Here is a 21,840-nt window from a genome sequence, read left to right as displayed (position 1 = left end):
ATCTTCGGCACATAGTTAGAAGGACAGATCATTAGTGTGATCCACAAATAAGAAATTCTTATCTGCATTTGCCATAGAAAGGGCCTCCGTGTTACAGTGTGTACTTAACGTGTGGGTGTTACATGTGAACATTTCTCATAAAGGCACCAGCATTTCATTGCACTGGAGACTAACTCAGGGTTTTATCTGTGACAGTTTAATCAGGGTTGGCATTTGCCTTTATTGTCAGTAAGAAATGATTGCATTCTTAAAATTCGTAATATCGACTAGAATCCCTAGAGAGACAATGTTTCTTTCCACTGGGTGTTTCCATTAGCACCTTTCAGCTTTATATCCTGTTCTAAAGTAATTCTTTTCATTCTCACGAAAGCTAGCAAATGCATCTTGCTCTTTTAGTTTATGTTGCAGTATGCTTCAGAAAGTGTCCTCACTAGAACAATGAATCCTGGAGTGACTTCAGAATCTGAGATCACTGGAGGAGAAAGGTTTCAAGAGTAAAGTAAGTGGCAGGCAGTCCTTCCTCATTATCCTAGATTAAACAGAGAGAGGGAAATTCGATATCCTTGTATGCAGTGGAGTTTCGAGGCAAAGTAGCTTGCTGTCCCCAGACCTTGCAAGTAATCTGAGACCGGCATTTCAAATGATATTTAGAAATCTGATATCAGGGCCCTGATAGCCAGGTCAGTGGCTCTTAATAAGTAAGAAAGAGGGGATTCACGTTTCCTTCACTTTCCATGTCATGCCGTTTCCCTTTTGTGTGGGGTACCTTCTGCTTGGAAAGGAGAAAAGGATTAGAATAATTTGGACTGTGCTTAAGTGAAAAGGACGAGAACTTGGCTAGTTCTCCAGAATGTAACAGCACAGGGTGGCAGACAGTGGGAACCCCTAATGGGTTTTGCTCCTGGGTTTGGGGATTTTTTTTTAACATTGCTAAAAGATAAACTGAGGCATATTAAAAAAATTTTAGGAGTTTATTTGGACAAAAACGTATTCAAATCGGCAGTGCCCAACCAGAAGTGGTTAGGAGAGTTCCACCAATGGGAGCTCAGGGAGAGACTTTTATAATTTGCAGAAGCAAAGCAAAGAAATTATTGATTGGCTGTAGTCTGAAGTCTGGTTGGCTGTTTGTGAATTGCTTGTCCTTAGGTTTCAATTTGGTAACCTTGATGCATCTACAAGCACAGACTTTAGGTTTGCTCACCTAGGCCACAGCGTTAAAGCCATCTCAGTCTAATGGCCTCCTTGTTTAAGTCATCCGACACGTTGGTTAACTCTCTCAGGACTCCTTCCTAGGTGGGCACATATTTCAGACACCTGGAACTGTTGGCAGGGGTGTTGGCATTAGAGATATATGGATTACTTTAGAACATTCTTTAGCTTGGGGCACGTGGGTGGCTCAGTCAGTTAAACATCCAACTTTGGCTCAGGTCATGATCTTGCGGTCAGTGAATTCAAACCCCACATAGGGAGCTGCTTTCAATTCTGTGTCTCCCCCCGCCCCTTCTCTCTGCCCCACCCCTGCTCACGCTCTGTCTTTGTCTCTCTCAAAAATAAATAAACATTGAAAAAAATTTAAAAAAGAATATTCTTTAGCTTTAAGAATACCCATAGACATTAAAAACCCATGGAGCTCTTTGGCAAGACTTTGGCAGAGGAAAAGGGAAGCAGCTAGTGAAAGGTGGTACATTAGAAAAAGAGAAAAACAAGGTCATAGTTAGAGAGAGGGGTGCCTGGGTGGCTCAGTTGGCTAAGCGTCCAACTTCGGCTCAGGTCATGATCTCCCAGTTCATGGGTTCGAGTTCCCCAACGGGCTCAGTGCTGATGGTGTGCATCCTGCGTAGGACTCTGTCTCTCTCTCTTTCTCTCCGTCTCTCTCTGCTCCTCCCCTGCTCGCACCCCTGCTCTTTCTCTCAAAAATAAATAAACATTTACCAAAAGATAAATAAATAATTAAAAATAAATTTTAAAAATAGAGAATAAGACAGAGAAGAAAGAAATGCATGACGCGAGGAGCAGGGAGGGTGGCAGGAGGGGTGGCCGAGAGGGACACTCCCTGTTACCTGGGATATTCAGGTGTTTTCAGAGAGAGAGCCTCCTGGTCCTTGCTTGTCACCTCCAAAGGCAGCTGTAGGTGGGATCGATTTTCTTATGTCAGTTGTGCCTCAGAAGGCCCTTCCCACTGATAGCACCTCGGCAGTCTCTAGTTATGGGAGAGAAGAGGCTAAGGCCTTTCCGCGGCCCCAAGCTGTTCTCTGGCCCAGCCGAGGTGCTAAGGGCTCTGTTGTCCTGGGGGCCCTGGAGGGGCACGGGGTGAAAGGCTTACCCAGGGTTATGCCCCTCGGCTCGATAACAGTGGCTGGCTCTCAAGGGATTTCAGCATAGTGACAATGTCCACGGGTCGGAAAAAGGAGAGTTCCTTTGTCAAAAAGGTTGAACTCAGAGTGGATTGTTCCCTCGGGAGCCCCTCGCTGCTGCCCTGCAGGTGTGTGCATGATAACACCGACCAAGGCTCCCAGGCTCCCGCAGCCAATGTGTCTGTGACTCCCTGAGGAGAGGCGAGGGGTGGACTTTCAGATGCGAGGGGACTGTGGGGCAGAAAGATCCCCACCACACGTTTATTTTCCAGCGCCCACCTATCTGTCTGTCGGCGGATGGATTTCAACTTCTCTGAAGGAAGAATGGCTGGCCCTGCCTGGCACATTCCTTCAGAAACATGAGCTTTTATCAATCAAAGCAGCCACTGGAAACCCTCCGGGGCCCCAAGTTTTGCTAATTTTTTTTTTAAAGATTCTTTTTTAAGTGCCTGATACATTAACGTGGTTTACACGTCAAGCTATACACGTCAAGCTATATACATGATAGGAAGTAATACAGTGACAAGTTATGCCAGCGCTCTCACTGTCTACCCTAATTTCCCGCTGCCCCCCCCCCCCCCCCGCCGAGGTCATAATTTTATTAGTTTCTTATATGTTTTCCAGTTTCTCGATGCAGAGACAAGCAAATATGATGTATTCCCCTTCTCTCCTTTTTCACACAAAAGGAGGGCTGCTTGATTTCCCCCCTCCCCCCTAGCAGTATATGTTGGAGATCTTTCCACATCAGCACCTGTAGAATCCTCAGCCTTCGGCCCAGCTGCCCCGAGTCGGGCTGAATGGATGTACAGACGTGGAACCACCCCCAGGTCCTGCTTCTTTGCTGTCTGATGGATGCAACTGCTTTCTTTTCTTCAGCCTCCGTGGAACACCTGCACTTACCTCCCACGCCCCCCAGCAGCCACAGCAGTGACTCGGAGGGCAGCCTGAGCCCCAACCCCCGCCTGCACCCCTTCGGCCTGCCCCAGACCCACAGCCCCGCCAGAGCCGCGGCCCGGGCCCCCTCCGCCCTGTCCAGCTCTCCTCTCCTCACAGCGCCTCACGTGAGTACTCTGGCATCTCTGGACGCGAACGCTTCCCCCCGGTCACTTGGAGCTTCACTGGGAGGGGGTGTCCTTGAAGGCCGCTTGATTTTTGTTCTTGGAAGGAAGTTGTTGGTTTAATTCGCTAAAACAGGGCGATAACCATCGTACAGCCCTTTCTGAAGACCTGCCTGTCACCTGGCCACGCTAACACAAATTCTCTTCCTCTCCCTGTGCGTATGGTTACTGCTCATGTGCTTAGTTTACGCAGCTACAAGCACAGGGGAGAAAAACGTGGTGTTGCCTTCCTCCTCCAAATCATGTCGCAGATATTTACCATCACTTTAGATGATCCTGCGGCCTGCGAGAGAACATATTTTTCAAATAAACCATGTTTGATGAACTTAAAAGTTTGTTGGAGATCAAACGTGTTGACGTCTAAAGCTCAAAAACAGAGCTTAACGCTTTTTGTGTGCGGTACAAGTCTCTCTCTTTTTTTAATGTTTATTTTTTCGTTTTGAGAGAGAGAGTGTGTGCATGAGCTGGGGAGGGGCAGAAAGAGAGAGGGTGGGAGGGAGGTAGAGAGAGAGAGGTGGGGGAGAGAGAATCCCAAGCACTCCATGCTTGGCATGGAGCCCGACTCAGGGCTTGAACCCATGAACTGTGAGATCACGACCTGAGCCAAAATCAAGAGTCGGAGGCTCAACAGACTGAGCCACTATGTGGCACACACACCAGGCGCCCCTGTGTGGCACAGTTCTTACTCCAGAGACTCAGGTTAGAAAGCGTGACTCATCATTCATCCCTAAAGTATATAAGGGCACCTTTTCCCCAATAAAAATAGGGCTAGGTATTAGCTTTTTACTATTCTGAAGAGCGCACTGATGTCTATGAAATCTGAAAAATTATAAACTTACAATCAACCTTATGGAATTTATATCGCATTGAATTTATATCACAGAGCAAATTTGAATGGGATGAGATATTCGAAAGTCTGTAAGAACCATCTGTCAATTAACATAATTTTGAAAATTTAAATTCATTGTGTCCCAGAAAGTTCTGGATCTGTGGCCACATTCGTTTCTCTCACCATTACCAAGGACAGGGGAATTAACTTTCCCCACTCTGTCTTTACCAGCTCTAAGTCAACTCCTCACCCCTTTGGAACTAGAATGGTTTTCATCCTGTATACCTGTTTGCCCTCGTCCAATCAATCCAGTCTGCACATTTTTGGAGGAAATCCTCCTGGGGTCACACCCCCAGAGCCTGTTGTGTTTCTTGTGTTAGCCCTTGGTATCAAGCCCTAATATGTCTACTCTGTACTAGGTGCCTTGACCCTTTGCTGCTTCAAGAACTTCTGATCCATTCCAGAATAGCATCTTCAATCACTTTTCAAAATACTGCCTTTTGCTTGGAATGCCCTCCCCTCTCTGTGTAAATCATCCCCTTCCTTTCAGAAGGCACGATTCAAGTCTCTTGTCGTACCCGGAGGCTTTCCCCATCACACACACTCATAGAAGCGTCTCTCTCCCCGGGTTTTGCGTGCACCTTGAGCTGCTATCACAGCCCTCACCCTTTCTTGGATCAATTCAGTCTCAGTCTCGAGCACAAGCTCCTGCTTGAGAGACCCAGTTTGTGTTGAGTGTTCCATGACAAGGAACGTGGGGCTCACACGCAGTCGGCATTCAGCTTGTTTGACCAGTCAGAAACACATCATCCTCTTAGGGGCTAAGTGAGATGAGCGACAGTCCTCATCTTCACTGATGGTGGACGATCTGGGGCTCCACTGAAGCCAGAGACTTCCGCGGGATGTGGCTGCGGGTGCGTTTCTGGCCCCTTAGCTGTCAGCGGGGGACAGGAAGCGACCCCCGGCGCAAAGAGAGCATCTTGCAAGACTGCATTTTCAGGAGAACAACAACACTCTTTCACAGACAGAGCTCCAGGTGTATCCGCCATCACCGCAAGGCCACGAAATCTTGCGAGATGCGAGAAACGAACCCTGTAATTTTCCTTCTGACGTCTTCGCCAGTGGGGTACTTTCTGGGAACGGATGGGTGGTCTCCTTTGAGTGGTAATCCTTGGGTTGCACCAGGTCACACGACAGTGCATTCAGCATCTTTGCCCCCACTGCAAATGCTCGACTCTCCCCCGAAGCACCCGGACATCTTTTTCTCTCAGACGTTTGCGTGTTTCTTCAGCGTGCTCAGCTGTTGTGCTTTGACCCTCTTCTGCCCGCCCCCCCTTGAACTTCACAGAAACTTCAAGGATCAGGCCCACTCGTCCTGACAGAAGAGGAGAAGAGGACCCTGATCGCCGAGGGCTATCCCATCCCCACCAAATTGCCTCTAACAAAATCAGAGGAGAAGGCTCTGAAGAAAATCCGGAGGAAAATCAAGAACAAGGTGAGCCCTTCAAATCTAAGTGCTGCTTCTTTTTTAAGTGTATTTATTTATTTGAGGGCGGGGGGGGAGGCAGAGAGAGAGGAAGAGAGAATCGCTCCCTCAAACCACACACCACGAGATCACGGCGTGAGCCAAAATCAAGAGTGGGAAGATTAAGCGACTAAGCCACCCAGGCGCCCCAAATCTAAGTGCTTCTATGAGCAGAGACTGTGACCAGAAGTGAGCCTGCATGCCCCTACTCCCCTCTTCCCAGTGGCCACTGAGGGCCCGTCCCATGGAGGGGGACAAGACTCGGCTTGCCTTTCCTCTGGGTGGGGAGCGGGAACACAGCCACCACTCACCCCTGTGTTCTTCCAGCCCCTCCACCCATCCTCTGGGTCAGTGGATCCGAAATTGGGTGTGTGGACTTCTGGGTGCCCTGGGTGATCCATTCAGGGGTGAGAGGAAGATACTAGAACTCTCATTAATTTTTTTTTTTTTTATCTCAGCCTTTCAAGTTTCTGTTTTATGATGTGCACAGTATTTTGGTCTCCTAGGCATGTATATAATTTATATTAAACATAAATACATTATGGGTATTTGTTTATTTTCTTTCTTTACTGGGTTTTTGATTAAAAAAATTCTGCAGTACACTCTTCTGCAGTCTCCTATTCCTCTGTGCCCTATAGTGCAAATCGGGGCTGGTGACGCCCAGGGGCATGACTAGGGCACAAGCAGGGCAGGAGGGAGGAGGCAAAGAAAGGAAGAAAGAAAGTTTGGTTATGACTCTTGGTCCATGTGCAAAACCAGTAGGGGGTTATGTATGAGCAAACCCAACCCTCTTAGTTTCTGTGTTATAGCCGAGCCAGCTGAGGCTCACGGTGTTGAAATCATTTATCCAAGACCCTACAGATGGTCTGTGACCCACGTGTTCTGTTCAGGCCCGCCATGCTTCCCACTCGAGACCTAGTTTGGGGAGAACACGGGCTGGTTGAAACCAGGGTGGTCAGAAGAGGTGATTCACAGATGAGCCAGTAGGTTAAATAGATGAAGAGTGGCTACAACAGTGAGCAGGACTCTGGTGATGTCTGCACTAACGGATCTCTCTCTTCCATTTACACATAATTGATTTATCGATATAGCAGGAGGTGAATCCTTTCTTCTCCCCTTATATCTCAGATTTCTGCCCAGGAAAGTAGGAGAAAGAAGAAAGAATACATGGACAGCTTGGAGAAAAAGTAAGCCTCCTGCGAAACTGGGTGTGTTTATTGGGTGACATACATGGGGAGCCGGGAGTGTGCAAAGCATCGGGTTTTTCATGAGAAGCGAAGTTTGTTCTGGCCACCATTAAAACCCACTCGTTCATCAGCTATGGTTTGCCTGCCACCTAGTGGTTTTTAGAGGGCAAGCTTTTTAAGTTTGGCTGGAAGTAAAAAGTACCCTCAGTCTTAGTAGGCATTTGTATTACACCGTTCTAACCAAAGTTCCTTAAGTCCTTGAAGGCTTCCTTGCCAACAAGTGTAAATATTAACATACGCTCACATTTCTCGAACTCTCCACGGAGGAGAAGCACTGTTTCAGCAGGAAGGGGCAGTGCTAATTAATCAGTTCTTTTGGCCACTTCCCTCACACCTTAGGGAAACACACAGGCAGTGCAGTAGGTCGGGCTGGCGTTCTTTATTTTCCGTCCACTGTAATTCATGCTACGGGCTAGTGACTTCTCACAAAAACACCTGAAGGCGTCTTTTGTTCTTCCGAATGGCTCCAAATATCAGGAGGGCTCTTAGGAAAATGGCAACTTTGTATTAGGCTTAGATATAGGCTTGAAACACAACTTTGTATTAGCCTTAAAACAGTTCTCCAGCTGACCAACAGGTATCATTTTAAGATGGAAATGAGGCCACTGATCCAGAAAGGAATCTTCCCGTGTGTCTGGGGAAAGGAGTGGATCCTTGGCTGGTTCTTGAAGTTCCTACCGAAAGTTAGTGTTTCTACGTCCTGGTTTAAGTATTGGTAGTTTGGCATTAAGTAGTTCCCATTCTGGTCCAGTATTTTCTGTAGGCATCCAGGGTCAAGATGGTCTTTATTGCCTCTTTGGGGGATGCCTATGCTCCTGCGCCTGGATTCCTTGTATTGGGGCACTGGGTTTTCATCCTCTCCCCTCACCCTGTCCCGAACGCCTTGGCTTCCCGTCAGTCCTCCCGGCCGAGGGTACAGCCAGCAGCATCCAGCCCTTGTAGGATGAGGGAGACGTGTAACAGGTGTCAAGGGTAATCGGGATGAGGTGAGAGCAGCCAAGGCTGGAACACACCAGAAGGAGTTTACATTTTGTACCATCCTGTTTGGTTTCCATTACTGAGGCACTGGTTTCTCTGTGTGTGTGTGTCTCTTTTCTCTTTTGTCTTCTTATCCTTCTTCCCAACACAGGCTGGCCAGACTCCCTCCCTCACCTCCCTCGAGTAGCTGATTCCCACACCTCCTTCTCTGAGCCCCACCTGCCTCCACCCTGGCTCCTGGCCTCGCATTTGCTCTAGTGATACAGCTAGTTGTCTTCTTTCTCTTTCCTCTGTAGGGTGGAATCTTGCTCCACTGAGAACTTGGAGCTTCGGAAGAAGGTGGAGGTTCTGGAGAACACCAACAGGTGAGTGTCGCTGAAGTAAGGAGCTATTCAAATGGCCTAATGGCAGGGGGGGCGGAAAGAGGGGCAGAGCAGGAAGGAAGTGGAGGAGATCCCATTGAAGGTACAGTCGTGCCCAGGTGTCTGGGACGGCCATACTCCGCCCACCTGTTCCTGCCACACACGTGCACTTACACACTCACATACACACGCATGTGCGTTCTTTACTTTTCCTAACATATACGGGATTGATGGAGATGTCAGTTCTGACAGGGGTTCTGATGAGGGGCGTAAGGAGGAGGCTTGGAGGAGAATAAAGTTGGATAAGTTTGATTCTTCTAAAAATGACGCTAAACGTTAGAGGTGGCCAGAGAGGGACCGGCCGCTTCGTCGTCACTCGGTCTTAGTAACAAATGGTGTTTATTAGTGAAAAGAAGAGAGAAGACCAAGTTTGTGTTTTAAATTACCGCTTATAAAAATTCATTCATTCACTACATTTCAAACCCATTTTATTTTATTCTTATTTTTTTTTAAGTGAGTGGCTTTGTTTTTTTAAGTTTTCTAATTTATTTTGAGAGAGAGAGAGCACACGCATGCACTGGGGAGGGGCAGAAAGAGAGGGAGAGAGAGAATCCCAAGCAGGCTCAGCACAGAGCGCAGAGCCTGACCTGGGGCTCCATCTCATGAACTGTGAGATCGTGACCTGAGCCAAAATCGAGTTGGAGGCTCAAACAACTGAGCCACCCAGGTGCCCCTCAAAGCCATTTAAAAAAGTAACAGACAGAATGAGTTAACGGGTTCTTCTAGCGCTCTCTTGCCAGGTATTCTTTTCAGTGCATCACAGATATTAACTCATTTTACCTTCCAACAGCCCTGTGAGGTGGTCCTATTAATATCCCTACTACATAGAGGAGATCACTGAGACTCAGAATGGTTAGGTCACTTGTCTAAGGTCACACAGTAAACGGGAGAGCTGTATTTAACTGCAGTACGTCTGGTTCTGGAGCCTCAATATGGGAGAAGCATATGCAAGAGAAAGGGGTTGAGGGCTAGGGTCAGGGTTGGGGAGTTTAATCCAGAATGCATGTTTGTGTGTGTGCACAGTGCCTATTCAGGCTTTAAAAATTAAAGTGTTCGTTAGTGAGGGGATCCTATGGTTGTTACGAACAATCCAAGCAGAGAAAAGTAGACTTTTAGGTGAGAAAAATATTACTTAATCATTTTAAGGCTGAGTATAAATGCCTGATAACGATTTTGCGGTTGTTAAGGGATCATGTAATATCTATTAGCACGTCATTGGATGATAACATTAAATATGGCTCCCATCTTCATGGTTTGACGCGTGAACAGCAGGCTTATTTGCTCAGAAGTTAAAACCACCGTCATTGGGAACATTGGACATTGTAACCCCACTGGGCTGCCCTCTCCAAGTCTGGGAACGTGTGCTCAAATAGCAGATCAAGGGCGGTCACCTCAAATGCTCTGTAGACAGATGGCAGAAGTAAGTAAATGTCACCAGCTCCGTGTGCTATTGTCTTGATTCCCTTGAGGCAAAGGAGACGGTTTTCAGTGCCACTTTAGGATTCTGGTTTCATGGTTGCCTTTGGCCATTAGTCTCCTGAGGCTCCACCCCTCCTTATCTCCACTTTCACCCCTGCCACAGCAGATCTCTGGGTCCTGGACCCCCACCAGAGTCCGTATCTATCTTGTTAGCATCCTGAACAGATAATGTTCCCATGCCCGCCCTGGCACTTGCTGCTGCAGAAGCCCCGTGTTCATGAGTGGGACAAATCCACGCCATGAACTGGTGAGAAGGGAAAGAGGAACTGATCCAAGATCACCTTGGAGTTCTGTCCAGGTGCCTTCTGGTCTAGGGGCTCCGTGTGCCAGGTCTTCTCACAACCACAAGGGGGCAGCAAAGGTGCACTCTGGGCTGTGCTGGGGAGCAGGGTGCTTCTGAGAAGGGCTCCATTGCCCCCCTTTCCTGGGAAATGCCTCCCCTCCCCTCTCCAGGCTGACCCTGCTGTATCATATTTTTTAAACTTAAAAAAACCACACCCACAGGTGATATATTCCCAATGTAGAAAAAATCAGAAACTACAGTTAAAAAAGCAGAAAATTGCAATCATTTCACCCAGAGATATGTTTATATTTTGTGATAGTCTATATTTATGTATTTATACCTATATGCATCCTATCTTGTTAAGAAACTTTTCCCATTTAACAGAATACACTGGACACATTTTCATATCAGGAAATATATTTCTACAGAATCCTTATTTCTGTCAGATTTTGATAAGGAGCCATCACGTGAGGAACATTGACATAGGGCACATCTGATTCTGTGTAACAACAATCTGTGTTTTCAATTGTTTTTATCTTTTTAAATAATGGCGATTGTAATCTGGTATTATTATAGAATATGGGTTATGGGATCATATGGCATATTTGAGCTTACGGTCAACATATCTCATGTTCTTCAGTGATGAGAGTCCGTGATGATTTTCCTCTTCTTTACTAACTGTGTGGAAATTTTTTCCAGTTATTTATTGGGATCTTCACTGAAAAAAAAGCAACCTACCTCATGATATTGGTGCCCTTCTCCGTCCCTCGACTGCCCTATGTGTGTTCTCCCTCTTCAAAACTTACTTCTCCTGGTGGACAACCCTTCTTTTATGGTGGTCATGGCTGACACTTGACTAATATATAGTCTTCCCACAGATCATCTTTCTAAAGAATTTTTTTAAACATTAATTTATTTTTGAGAGAGACAGAGCGCAAGCGGTGAAGGGGCCCAGAGAGAGGGAGACACAGAATCTGAAGCAGGCTCCAGGCCCTGAGCTGTCAGCACAGAACCCAGTGCAGGGCTGGAACTCACGAACCATGAGATCACGACCTGAGCCCAAGTCAGAGGCTTAACCGACTGGGCCACCCAGGTGCCCCTTCCCACAGATTATCTTACGGGTTTTAGCCTGAGAGGTCAAGAAATAAAGGTAATGTTGCCCTGGTTGAGACAGGGAAGGTGGGTCCGCGTTCCCTCCAGCTTCTTCCCCCTTCTCTTTCTGTTCCCTGCCAAGGGCCTGACCTTGCTCAGAGGACACTGCACCAATCACACGGACTATAAGGTAAACCCTGCCAATCTCCTGCCTTACACCAGTCATAAGGCGTTGGTGTTTTGGGGACATGATAAGGGGAGACTTTTGGTCCCTTTGCTCCTGTAACACTGCCTAAGTGACCCAGTGTTTGAACTAAGTACAGGGCTGGGCCTAATGAACACACACCTGTGTTTGTGTTCCTGGCCATGCTTCTTGCATTATTATCCTTTGGAGGGTGCTGGCCGGAGGGAAACGGCTCTCCGTGAACAGGATCCTGGGTCACTAGAGTCGGGCGGGAGACCTGGGGCGCCATTGTCTCATACGGCAGGACATGGCGGGAAAAGTGACGGGCTGTTTCCTCCTTGACCAGCTTAAAGGAAGATTATCTTTACACTTTACCACTTCTGTGTTATACCCCACAAGGGACTTTTCCACCTCTCTAGATAAAAATGAGTGCCCAGATCAGGAGTCAGTCCTGAATCTTTCCCCTTATACTGGACTCAGCCGCAGCCACCTAGCATATTGTTGGTTTCTCGATGTAGAGACCCTTTTATCGGAGCGCGAGAAACCGGAAGAGCATGAAGACAGGAGAGAAAATGAAGACGTGCTCTTAAGGCTTCTGCAGCCTTACCTGGGAGGCTCTCAGAGCAGAGCCAAGCAGTGTGAAAGCACCTTCACACCCGCTCTGCTGAGGTGATCCACTAATTGCATGCCATCAGGAAACGTGTGAGATGAGAGAGAGAGAGAGAGAGAGAGAGAGAGAGAGAGACGGTTTCCCAAGGGGCCCGTCTTCCTGTGCTCAGTCAGGAAATACATTTTCACTTGCAGAGCGCGGATGAAGCCCGTGTGGGGGACTGCCGGGGGATCGTGCTGGCTGTCCTGTGCTCACAATCCACCCTTCTAAGCCACAGGCTCTCTGGATGGCCCTGCCCGGGTCCCATTTCAGAGAAATCCCGCGCCAGTGACACACGCATACCGCCCAGCCCGGCAGTTTTAGGTGTTGGTGGTTCAGTTTGCTCCTCTCAATTCTGTATTTGGCTCTGTTGCCTCTGGAGGGCTGTGAGCCACCGGCCCTCTCCTCCGCCCTCATGTGTGGGGCCGTGGGAACTTAGAGTCGAACTGCACATTAGCAGAGACCGTCTAATGTGACTCGTAGTCACATCATTTTACAGAAAGGGAGACTGAAGCCCAGTGAGGTTCAGGTCATTCAAACGTCTAGAGGTAGAAGTGGGGGGGGGGGGGGCGGGCAGACTAGACCTCAGCCATTTAATTTTTAAATTAGTCCCCACCTTGATTTTTCTTGTGCTGCACCCCTTTCCAGGACCACTGCCTTTCCTAGTGCAGGCCTACCTTCAACCTAAAGAAGAGGGCCTTGCTTTGGACCTGTGGTTTTGAGGAGTCCACTCTGGCTCACCTCTAGCCACACGTCTCTCCGTTGGAAGAGTAGTCAGCAGGGCCAGGATGATGCTTCCACGTGGAGCTCTCACCCTGCCCCTTGAGACCCTGCCCTGGTACCTAGGATTCTGGAATTCCCTGCCCAAGGGTCTTGGTCCATCTCCAGGGCCTGTGTGGGTCTCTACCCCAAGTCTGTTCTCTGAAGGGTAGACCAGGCCACCCCCGCAGCTGATGGAGTGTGTAAGGAGTTTGAACCTTGGCCGATGTCTGCCTGAAATCCTCCATGGTCTGTGAGGTCCTCTTAGCTATCATCGTCTCCATCCAACTCCACTTTGGCTTGTTCTTTTTTTTTTTTTTAATGGTCATTTATTTTTGAGAGAGAGAGAGAGAGAGAGAGTGAGCAAGGGAGGAGCAGAGAGAGAGGGGGACCCCGAACCTGAAACAGGCTCCAGGCTCTGAGCTGTCAGCACAGAGCCAGACACGGGGCTCGAAGCCATGAACCGGGAGATCATGACCTAAGCCAAAGTCAGATGCTTAACTGACTGAGCCACCCAGGTGCCCCTCTCATTCTTTGAACTATCTACAGTTCCTGGTAGAGGTCTTTCCCGCTAAGTACACTGGGCTTTCCTGGTGTTCTGCCTCTCCTCATGTGTTTACTTAGCCCACACAGCCGTACCTGTTTGCACCACACGCTGTTACCCTCTTCCCCTGGTTCGCCTTTTCTCTGTCCACGGACCGTAACTGCAGATCCCGCCCACTCCCCTACACAGGCCAGTGGAGTACTGGTGAATGGCACCACTTACCCTCTGCAGATCTTGATCTTGCTGTAATTCCCCGTCATTTCTCCGTTGTCTGTAACTTCTGGCTGTGAAGAATATAAGCCTTCTTTTCTGGTGAAAATCTTTCAAACTTCAGCAGATCATTGGGTACTAGACAGAGTTCCCCAGAGAGACTGGAAGGGCATTTTAGTACAATTTTGTGGTAAAATTAGCCATTCCGCAGCCCCAGAAAACATTCTAGAGCTCTCTTGTTCTTGTTCCTGGGCAAGTAGGTAATAGAATATTCCAGAAATGTCCTCTGATCCCTGCAAAACAAACGCTTTGTGATACAGCAGTTGCACAGAAAGAGGAAGGAGAAATTCATCCTTGTCCCCCTCCCCCTATTTAAGCCGTAGCCCCATGAACAACTCTCAAAGCCTAAGTAAGAGATCATAAAGACCTAGGTATTCAAAGTTTAGGTTTTTAGCACCCTGTGACTGTCATTGGTTTATACATGTTACACTTCAGTATGTGAAAGTCTTGGAGGTGCTTCATGAGTCTCCTTGTATACACCACCTTCCCACCTTCACTCCAGGACTTTGAGGTAAATGTTTTAGCTTTTGGACATCTTCCTCCTAATCCTCTGAAATTTAGAGACATTAGCTCTCAAAGACTGGGGTGGGGGTGAGACAGGGAGGGATTCAGGTGAGACTTTTGTTCAGAAGGACATCATGAAGTCCTCTGATATCCCCGCATATATAATTATTTTGCGTCTGTGCACACACACAAGATAATTATGTATGGCTGAGTATAGATGTGTGTGAATTATATACGTGTGGATATATCACTGCCCTTAGACTTGCTTTTTAATCGTGACCATTGTGCGTTGTAGGTAGCGACCCAGACCCGCCACAGGAACATAATACGTCGTATGCATAACTAATAGGAATGCTTCACAAAGGAATGCGTATTTACTCTGTGTGATGTCCTCTAATACCATGTGTTCTGTTTGATTGTTTCCTTAAAAAACGCGGCAGTGGCAACCCAAGTGTTTTCACAACCCACTCATGGCTCATGATTTGGGACTGGGAAAATACTACGCTGTTAGTTCTATAAGGATGTGAAAAAACTTCTTGTATCTCTATAGGCTTATCCAGAGAGTGGTGTATATGCACACACGTATGTGCACACACACACACACACACCATAGCCCAATTGGTTCCGTTCCTCAGTAAGATGTGTTATGAGATATGATGGAAAGTATGTCTGCTCTCGAGAGGTCCTGGTTTGGAGCTTCTGGCCCAGGAAGGTTTTGGGAACCGCCAGCTGATTCTTTTTCCTGGGTGCTGGCTTCTCACGCCAGTGAGAAACTAGGTCCCTGAATGTTCAGAGCGTAACGTGCAGTAACTGTGTGACCGTTCTCTCTCTCCTTCTTGCCCTGTCGCTCAAAAATAAAGGAAACTGTAGAATACAAAATTAAATGAAATACAAAGAAAACACATGAGGCCATTGATGTATTTCCCTTATTATAAGATCACGTCTTGCACTCCTGGCCATTTTTTAATGTTTTGCCCAGTTTCCCTTGATATGCCTCCCAAGATACAGGGTGATACTTTATTTTGGGCAAGGCTGGCAGCTGCCTTCGACTGCTCTCTTGCAAAGAACTGTATGAGGACAGGCACTCAGTTTCTTTTTACGTCTCACCACAGGACAGAATCCACATTTTCAATCAAGAGTTGGACACTCCCAATTTAACAAGTTGTGAAAAATCTCTTGGCCCAGATAAATGTTTGCTAAGGGTACTCTGTTCTCTAAATTGAGACCTTGCTCCCCAAAGCCTGAGAATTCATTAAGCCATAATTAGCCCCGGTCACTGATGATTTAAAATACAGTAATAAAGGAAAAGTTTATGCTGAGCTTTGAATGCACTGTTGGGTCTGTCCTGTGGTTAGGTTTTTAGAGCTTCAGCTTTAAAATAATTCTTCCGTTTCATCTGCTGGCTGCCTTTTCTTCAGCCGAAGCAGGCTAACAGCTGTCATCCACGCTCCCCGTCCTATGGGCTGTGGCATCTGTCCCCATGGCATGAGGGAAAATCCCACATCATCTCAGACTAATATTTCAGTTTGGAGACACCACGCTTCCCTGTAAAGAGGGCAGGCTTCATCTGTCATCAGCGGAAAGGGACAGCAAGCACTCTGTAAAGGTGTATTTGCTTCAAGAAATCCAGAGTGTTCCAGGAGGTGGGGGTTCTCTCGTCATTTTGGTAGCTGATTACATCAAAGGAATTGACTTTGATTAGCCGCCTAAACCCAGGACTGGAATAACTTGGTTAAAGGTATGCAGCAGTGGCACCAAGATCTAAACTCAGCCAATCCCCTGTGTGAGCGCAGACATACCAGCTGAGCAATCCTAAAGCCGTCTCATCAGCTCTTTCGGCGTCTCACAGAGGGACATGTCTTGCAGTTTCCGTTTTCCTAAACAAAGCCCAGACATGACTTCCAGACACCTGATGTAGGGCAAGAATCACCCTTCATCCTCTTATCTATCACTTGGCACTTTATCTTTGGTCTATCTGGTGGAGATGTGCCAGGAAATGTTGATTTGCCCTTTCTTTGGTAGCCATATCACGAAACTTCGTTAGTATGTATCTCATTGCCATCGGACTGATTTTTCCTGTGGCTCTTCCATCTGTGGCTTGGCCCCGGTTGATAGTAACCTTTTCTTATCTAACAGTGGATGGTGGACATTATCTCTTCATTGGGCTGTTGTTGATATGAGGTTAATGTCACTGGGCGTGAGAAAAATCTCCTTAACCAAGAAGTATTTTGGTTACAGATTTTGTTAGGTAATAAACCAGGGTACCCATGTTGCAGTGCATTGGAAGGTACCTGAACTACAGCACCAGGTTTTAGTTTACATATTAGGTCTTCAGCTTAACAAGTTACATGTCTTTCAGACAGTTATTTTGTATCTCCGGATGTGGAGTTCCTAGAACTCAATCAGTGGGTGCTCAGTCACTGTTAATTTCCTTTCCTTATGACAACAAAAATGAGTATTTCTGTCAAATATAAATGAATTCCCCAGACTTGACTGGATCATGAAATCTGTTTAGATTTGGGGATGGATGGGCTAGCTAAATCTCTTTCCTTGGGTGAAATCACTCGGAGTTGCTGATGGATGGGCTTCCGAGTGTGATCATTTCTACCATTTGGTTCAGTTCACCTCCACTGATCCACATAGGAGAAGCAGCAGCAAAGAGCACATTATCAATCACTGTTGCTTGCCACCAAAATTTCAAGCTAAGGAAAAAGAATCTATGTCAAAACTACATGTTTGTTCCTCTGAAAGAGTTAGGTTATAAACTGTTAGAAATCAGGGACCATCAAACAACTATTTTCATTTGCAATGGACTCAGAATATAATTATCATGAGTTTGGAGACGATCTGCTGCTGAGTGCCAAGGAAAATGCCATATACACCTGGAAAGCCTGAAGCCTTGCCTGCTCACCCAGCCAGACTTAAATGACCCTTCTTCCAAACTTGTAGCACTTTGCCCCTGTAGCTGGGGGCCCCTTAGCTTGAGGCTAAGACATTCTACCATTGGTGTTTAGGTATGTCTGATCTGTTAGAGCTCTGTTTTTAGGAGGCACAACAGAGCCTCCTGGGAGACTCTTCATCCCAGGGAAATGGTACCAGGGCTAGCGATCTCAACCAGAAATTTGAAGAGAGGAATGATTCCGAGTCATTTGCTGCATTGGTTTTCTTGGTGTTTCGTGCTCCAAGGACTGGGCAAAGAGCAGGAAATGGGCAAAGAGCAGGAAATGAGCAGCAAAGAGCAGGACTGGGCAAAGAGTGTGGGATGGTTGTGGGTGAATAGGGATGGTTGGGAAGAGATGGAAATGGTTTCACTTTAAAATCACCTCAACACTTGGGAAATGGGTCTGGGGACATCTAGAGTGCTGCTGTCTAAAGCCCGGATGGACAAAGGCACAGAGCACAGCTGAACGTGAGCCCCTTCGGCTGCCAGCTCAGGCAGCAGACGGGCCCCATGGGAGTTGAAGTACCCCCTCCTCCTCCCCCACGGAGCGGCAGCCACCACTTTAAGACGTGGCTCTTGGGCAGCGAGCCAGGAAGCCAGGAGACCCCTTTCCATAGTTTAGTAGGCAACAGAAACATTAATCCGGGACCCCAGGAAGAGGCCAGAATATGAGAGGAAAGGGTTTGTGCTGTCTGGGCAAATACAGGTCTTGTTTGTGGGCTCACCTATATATCCTGCCCCAGGAATCCCAAAATCCAGCACGGAGAGCCCAGTGAGGGCTTTGGGGCCAGCAGCACAGATGGTGGCCAATAAAATGTAAACCCCCACCAGCCACCTGTCAGCTCTGCGAGAATGAATGCTCACCCAGCAAGTGGGTGCATAGCAGTCCACTTAGCGCCCAGCTTGGGAACAGCAGCTTTGCTAGTGGGTAAGAGTAGAGTGCTCTGGGCACCGGGGTGGCTCAATCGGTTAAGCATCTGACACTTGAGTTCGGTTCAGGTCACAGTCTCGTAGTTTGTGAGTTCAAGCCCTGCATGGGGCTCTGCGCTGACAGCGTGGAACCTGCTTGGGATTCTCTGTCTCCCTCTATCTCTGCCCCTCCCCAACCCCTCTCTCTCTCAAAATAAATAAGTTTAAAAATGAAAATAATAACAATAAAAGAATGGAGTGCTCTTAGGGAGTGCGGGGATAAGAGAACAAATTTGACAAGGAAAAAAACTTTCTGCATCATATGATCATTTAGTTGTAAATTCTTATTTTTTTTTCCCCTTTCTTTCTCAGCTTCGTTGAGGTATAATTGGCAAAACCGTTAGATAGTTAAAGTGTACATGATGAGTAGATACACGCACACATTGTGGAATATTCCTCACATCGAGTTAATTAACACATCCATCACCTCACATATTTACCTTTTTTTTGTTTTTAATTTTTTATTGAGTGCATTTAAGTTCAACTCTCTTAACGAATTTCAATGAGCCAATACAGTGTTATAGACAATAGTCATCATGTTATAGGTTAGATTCTCAGACCTTCTTCATCTTAGAGCTGAAAGTTTGTATCCTTTTACCAGCCTCTCCCCAATTCCCCCAACCTCCAGCTGTTGGCAACTAGTTTTCTACTGTTTCTAAGTTCAACTTTAAAAAAAAATGTTTTTTTCTCTTTTAAGCTTCCAAGTATAAGTCATACCACGTGGAATTTTTCTTTCTCTGGTTTATTTCACTTAGTGTAATGTTCTCCAGGTTCATCATCCATATTGTCACAAATGACAGTCTCTCTTTAAGTAGGATTTAAAATAACCATACTATCAGTGTTTATAAGCTTTGAGTAACATACAGAACACTTTTATTATTTTTTAAAATTTTTTAATGTTTATTTGTTTTTGAGAGACAGAGAGACAGAGCCTGAGCAGGGGAGGGGCAGAGAGAGAGGGAGACACAGAATCCAAAGCAGGCTCCAGGCTCTGAGGTGTCAGCACAGAGCTTCACGCGGGGCTCGAACCCACGAGCCGAGAGATCATGACCTGAGCCAAAGCTGGACACTTAACCAGCTGAGCCACCCAGGCACCCCAAATCTGCCCCCATTCGTAGCCATCTAGCTGCTGAAGGCCGTATCATCCCATGGCCAACCTGTCCCTGCTTGGCTTAAACCCCAGGAGAACCCGTTTCCTTGGCACTTGTCAGGGTAAATGTTGCAAACTCTGGAACCCCGGCTTGTCCTTCGAGTACTTGAAAGCTATTCAGGAGACAGACAGACCGTGGTGAGAAGCAAGTTCTCTGGGAGAGCCCAGAATTCTGCAAACGAGAGATTTGCTGATGTTTCCCAGTGAACTTGTCTGGCCCTCTGATGTGACATCATGGCCTGAATTGGTTTTTTTTGAAAATTTCTAAGACTCAAGAAAAAGCATCTGCTTGTACAATCTTCGCACTTGGTCACGTGCATTGGGCTTGGGGAAGGGGGCGCGGCCAGGAGGGGCTTCAAGGTCTCTGCTGCTCGCACACACTCATCCCAGGGGCTCTGATTCAGGAGGCAGTGCTGTGAGATCCTTTTCTGTGGCTCACACTGTTCAAAATTCATGAAGAATTTCACCATCTGCTCTTTCTGTGACCTGATGTCACACAGACCAGAATACAGTATTCTCATCCCAAACCCTTCCCTTTTAAGGGTGTGCACACTTGTCCAATTTTAGGGAGAGAACTCTTTTTTTGCTCCTGCCGCCTGTCTCCTCCTGCAGAAGGATCAGAGTCTGTATGGGAGGATGGTTTCCGAGATCCCTGGCTCTGAGCGTGGGTCCAGTTGAGCAGGCCTCTTTGCTCCGTCATATTTTGGCTTCGTTTCTGACTCTAGAGGTGCCATGAGCCTTCAAGAACCACGGCTTGAGGTGCCTCTGGCCGTTGCCTCCCTGCCATTCCTGGTTTTCCCCTCTTTCTCCTCAAATTTGCTAAGTGACCGCTGCTCGCTGATACCGCTGCCATTTCCCATGACGGCCACCACCCCCGGCCACTCCTTCAGTTGTTCTCCGTTGGGCATTTTCCTCTTCTCTTTGCCTTTTCTCCTTCCTTACGTCTTCCTCACTGTTTCTTCTCTCGTGGGTAAGTGAATTGTCCTTGTATCACCAGCACCCGCCCCGCAAAATGTTCTTTTGGCTCATTTTTTTGTCAGTGGCTGACAGACAAGGCCTGGCATGTCAGGGGTAACTTGGGGCAATTCACCTCTGACTCAGAGCAGCACAAGACCCGGATGGGCTGTTCAAGCGGGCTCCTCCCCGGCTCTGGGAAGCTCTACAGCACTGGTTCTGGAAGGCACTGGTGTCCGCATCTTCCTCCGAATGAAACTTTGCCTCGGTGCTGGGTGCACATTCGGGCACGAGGCTTCAGCAGCTTCCCCAGAGCATGGGGGCAGAGGTCACCTGAAAGCACCCCCTTCTGTCCCAGACTCCCCTCATGGCTTTGATTTGTTGCATTTGCAGAACTCTCCTGCAGCAACTACAGAAGCTTCAGACGTTGGTGATGGGCAAGGTTTCGCGCACCTGCAAGTTGGCGGGCACGCAGACCGGCACGTGCCTCATGGTGAGCTTCCCAAAGAGATGGCGCCCTAGGTGCCCCAGCCCACCCCCGTCTCCAGTGTCCCCCCAGCTTGCCCAGTCCAGGTGCGGTGGGAGGAACCACGCGGCTCGCTCAGACGCAGTTGCTTTGCCGCGATGTGACGGCGGGTGACCTGATGGTGCGTTCTGGTGGCCTGATGCAGGGGAGTCCGTCTCCCCAGACTTCCCAGGTGGTGCAGGGCTCAGGGTTTGCCCTGTGGACCTTGGAGCTGACAGGCCCTGCGTCCTCTCCCCCTGCAGGTGGTTGTGCTCTGCTTTGCTGTTGCATTTGGGAGCTTCTTTCAGGGCTACGGACCCTATCCGTCTGCCACCAAGATGGCTCTGCCCAGCCAGCACTCCATGCAGGAGCCCTATACAGCCTCTGTCGGTAAGACAGCACTCAGCAACTCGTGAAGGATCTTGTTTCATGTCTCTGGGGTTTTGTGAAAGTTCGCCTTTCTGAAGGGAGTCTTATGGGAAAGCCTAACTTTTAAAAAGTGGCAAAAGTGTAGCTTCTCCATTGAAGGGAGGGAAGAGAGACATGGGGGTATGGTGCCCGGGCCTCTGGGTCTCGCCTCGTGTCCCTCACCCACTGGGCTGAGGCACCGCTGGGGATTCTCTAGAGCCCGATAGAGCACAGTTTGCAAACTCTTTTGCTATAGACCACGTTCCCTGGCAAATTCTTGAGGTCTCCTTTTCGCGCTCTGAGAAGGGGGTGGGATGTGGATTTGGTGGGGGGGGGGTGGGGAATAGACTGGGGGGAGCAGTAAGCTTTCCATGACATTTTAAAGCATTTTTTTTTTCAACGTTTATTTATTTTTGGGACAGAGAGAGACAGAGCATGAACGGGGGAGGGGCAGAGAGAGAGGGAGACACAGAATCGGAAACAGGCTCCAGGCTCCGAGCCATCAGCCCAGAGCCCGACGCGGGGCTCGAACTCACGGACCGCGAGATCGTGACCTGGCTGAAGTCGGATGCTTAACCGACTGCGCCACCCAGGCGCCCCTCCATGACATTTTAAAGGAACTCCTGTGTTTCTCCTTCCATTCAGGGGAAATGTATGTTACCATAGTAAGAATCCC

General features: G+C 47.9%; 1 protein-coding gene across 3 annotated transcripts in view; it reads left to right on the top strand.

Moving 5' to 3' along the window:
* Positions 1-21,840, top strand: part of CREB3L2 (cAMP responsive element binding protein 3 like 2) — a 120,554-nt gene that overhangs the window by 90,351 nt on the left and 8,363 nt on the right. For all 3 annotated transcript variants that reach the window (XM_047826271.1, XM_047826278.1, XM_047826287.1), the window contains exons 5-10: positions 3,231-3,415; positions 5,650-5,796; positions 6,955-7,013; positions 8,348-8,416; positions 20,645-20,744; positions 21,020-21,146. In XM_047826271.1, coding sequence (XP_047682227.1) covers positions 3,231-3,415; positions 5,650-5,796; positions 6,955-7,013; positions 8,348-8,416; positions 20,645-20,744; positions 21,020-21,146 — 687 coding nt within the window. The remainder of the gene's footprint in view (positions 1-3,230; positions 3,416-5,649; positions 5,797-6,954; positions 7,014-8,347; positions 8,417-20,644; positions 20,745-21,019; positions 21,147-21,840) is intronic.

Source organism: Prionailurus viverrinus, chromosome A2 (genome assembly GCF_022837055.1).
Source record: "Prionailurus viverrinus isolate Anna chromosome A2, UM_Priviv_1.0, whole genome shotgun sequence".
NCBI classification, from domain to species: Eukaryota; Metazoa; Chordata; class Mammalia; order Carnivora; family Felidae; genus Prionailurus; species Prionailurus viverrinus.
This window is presented reverse-complemented; position numbering and strand designations above follow the sequence as displayed.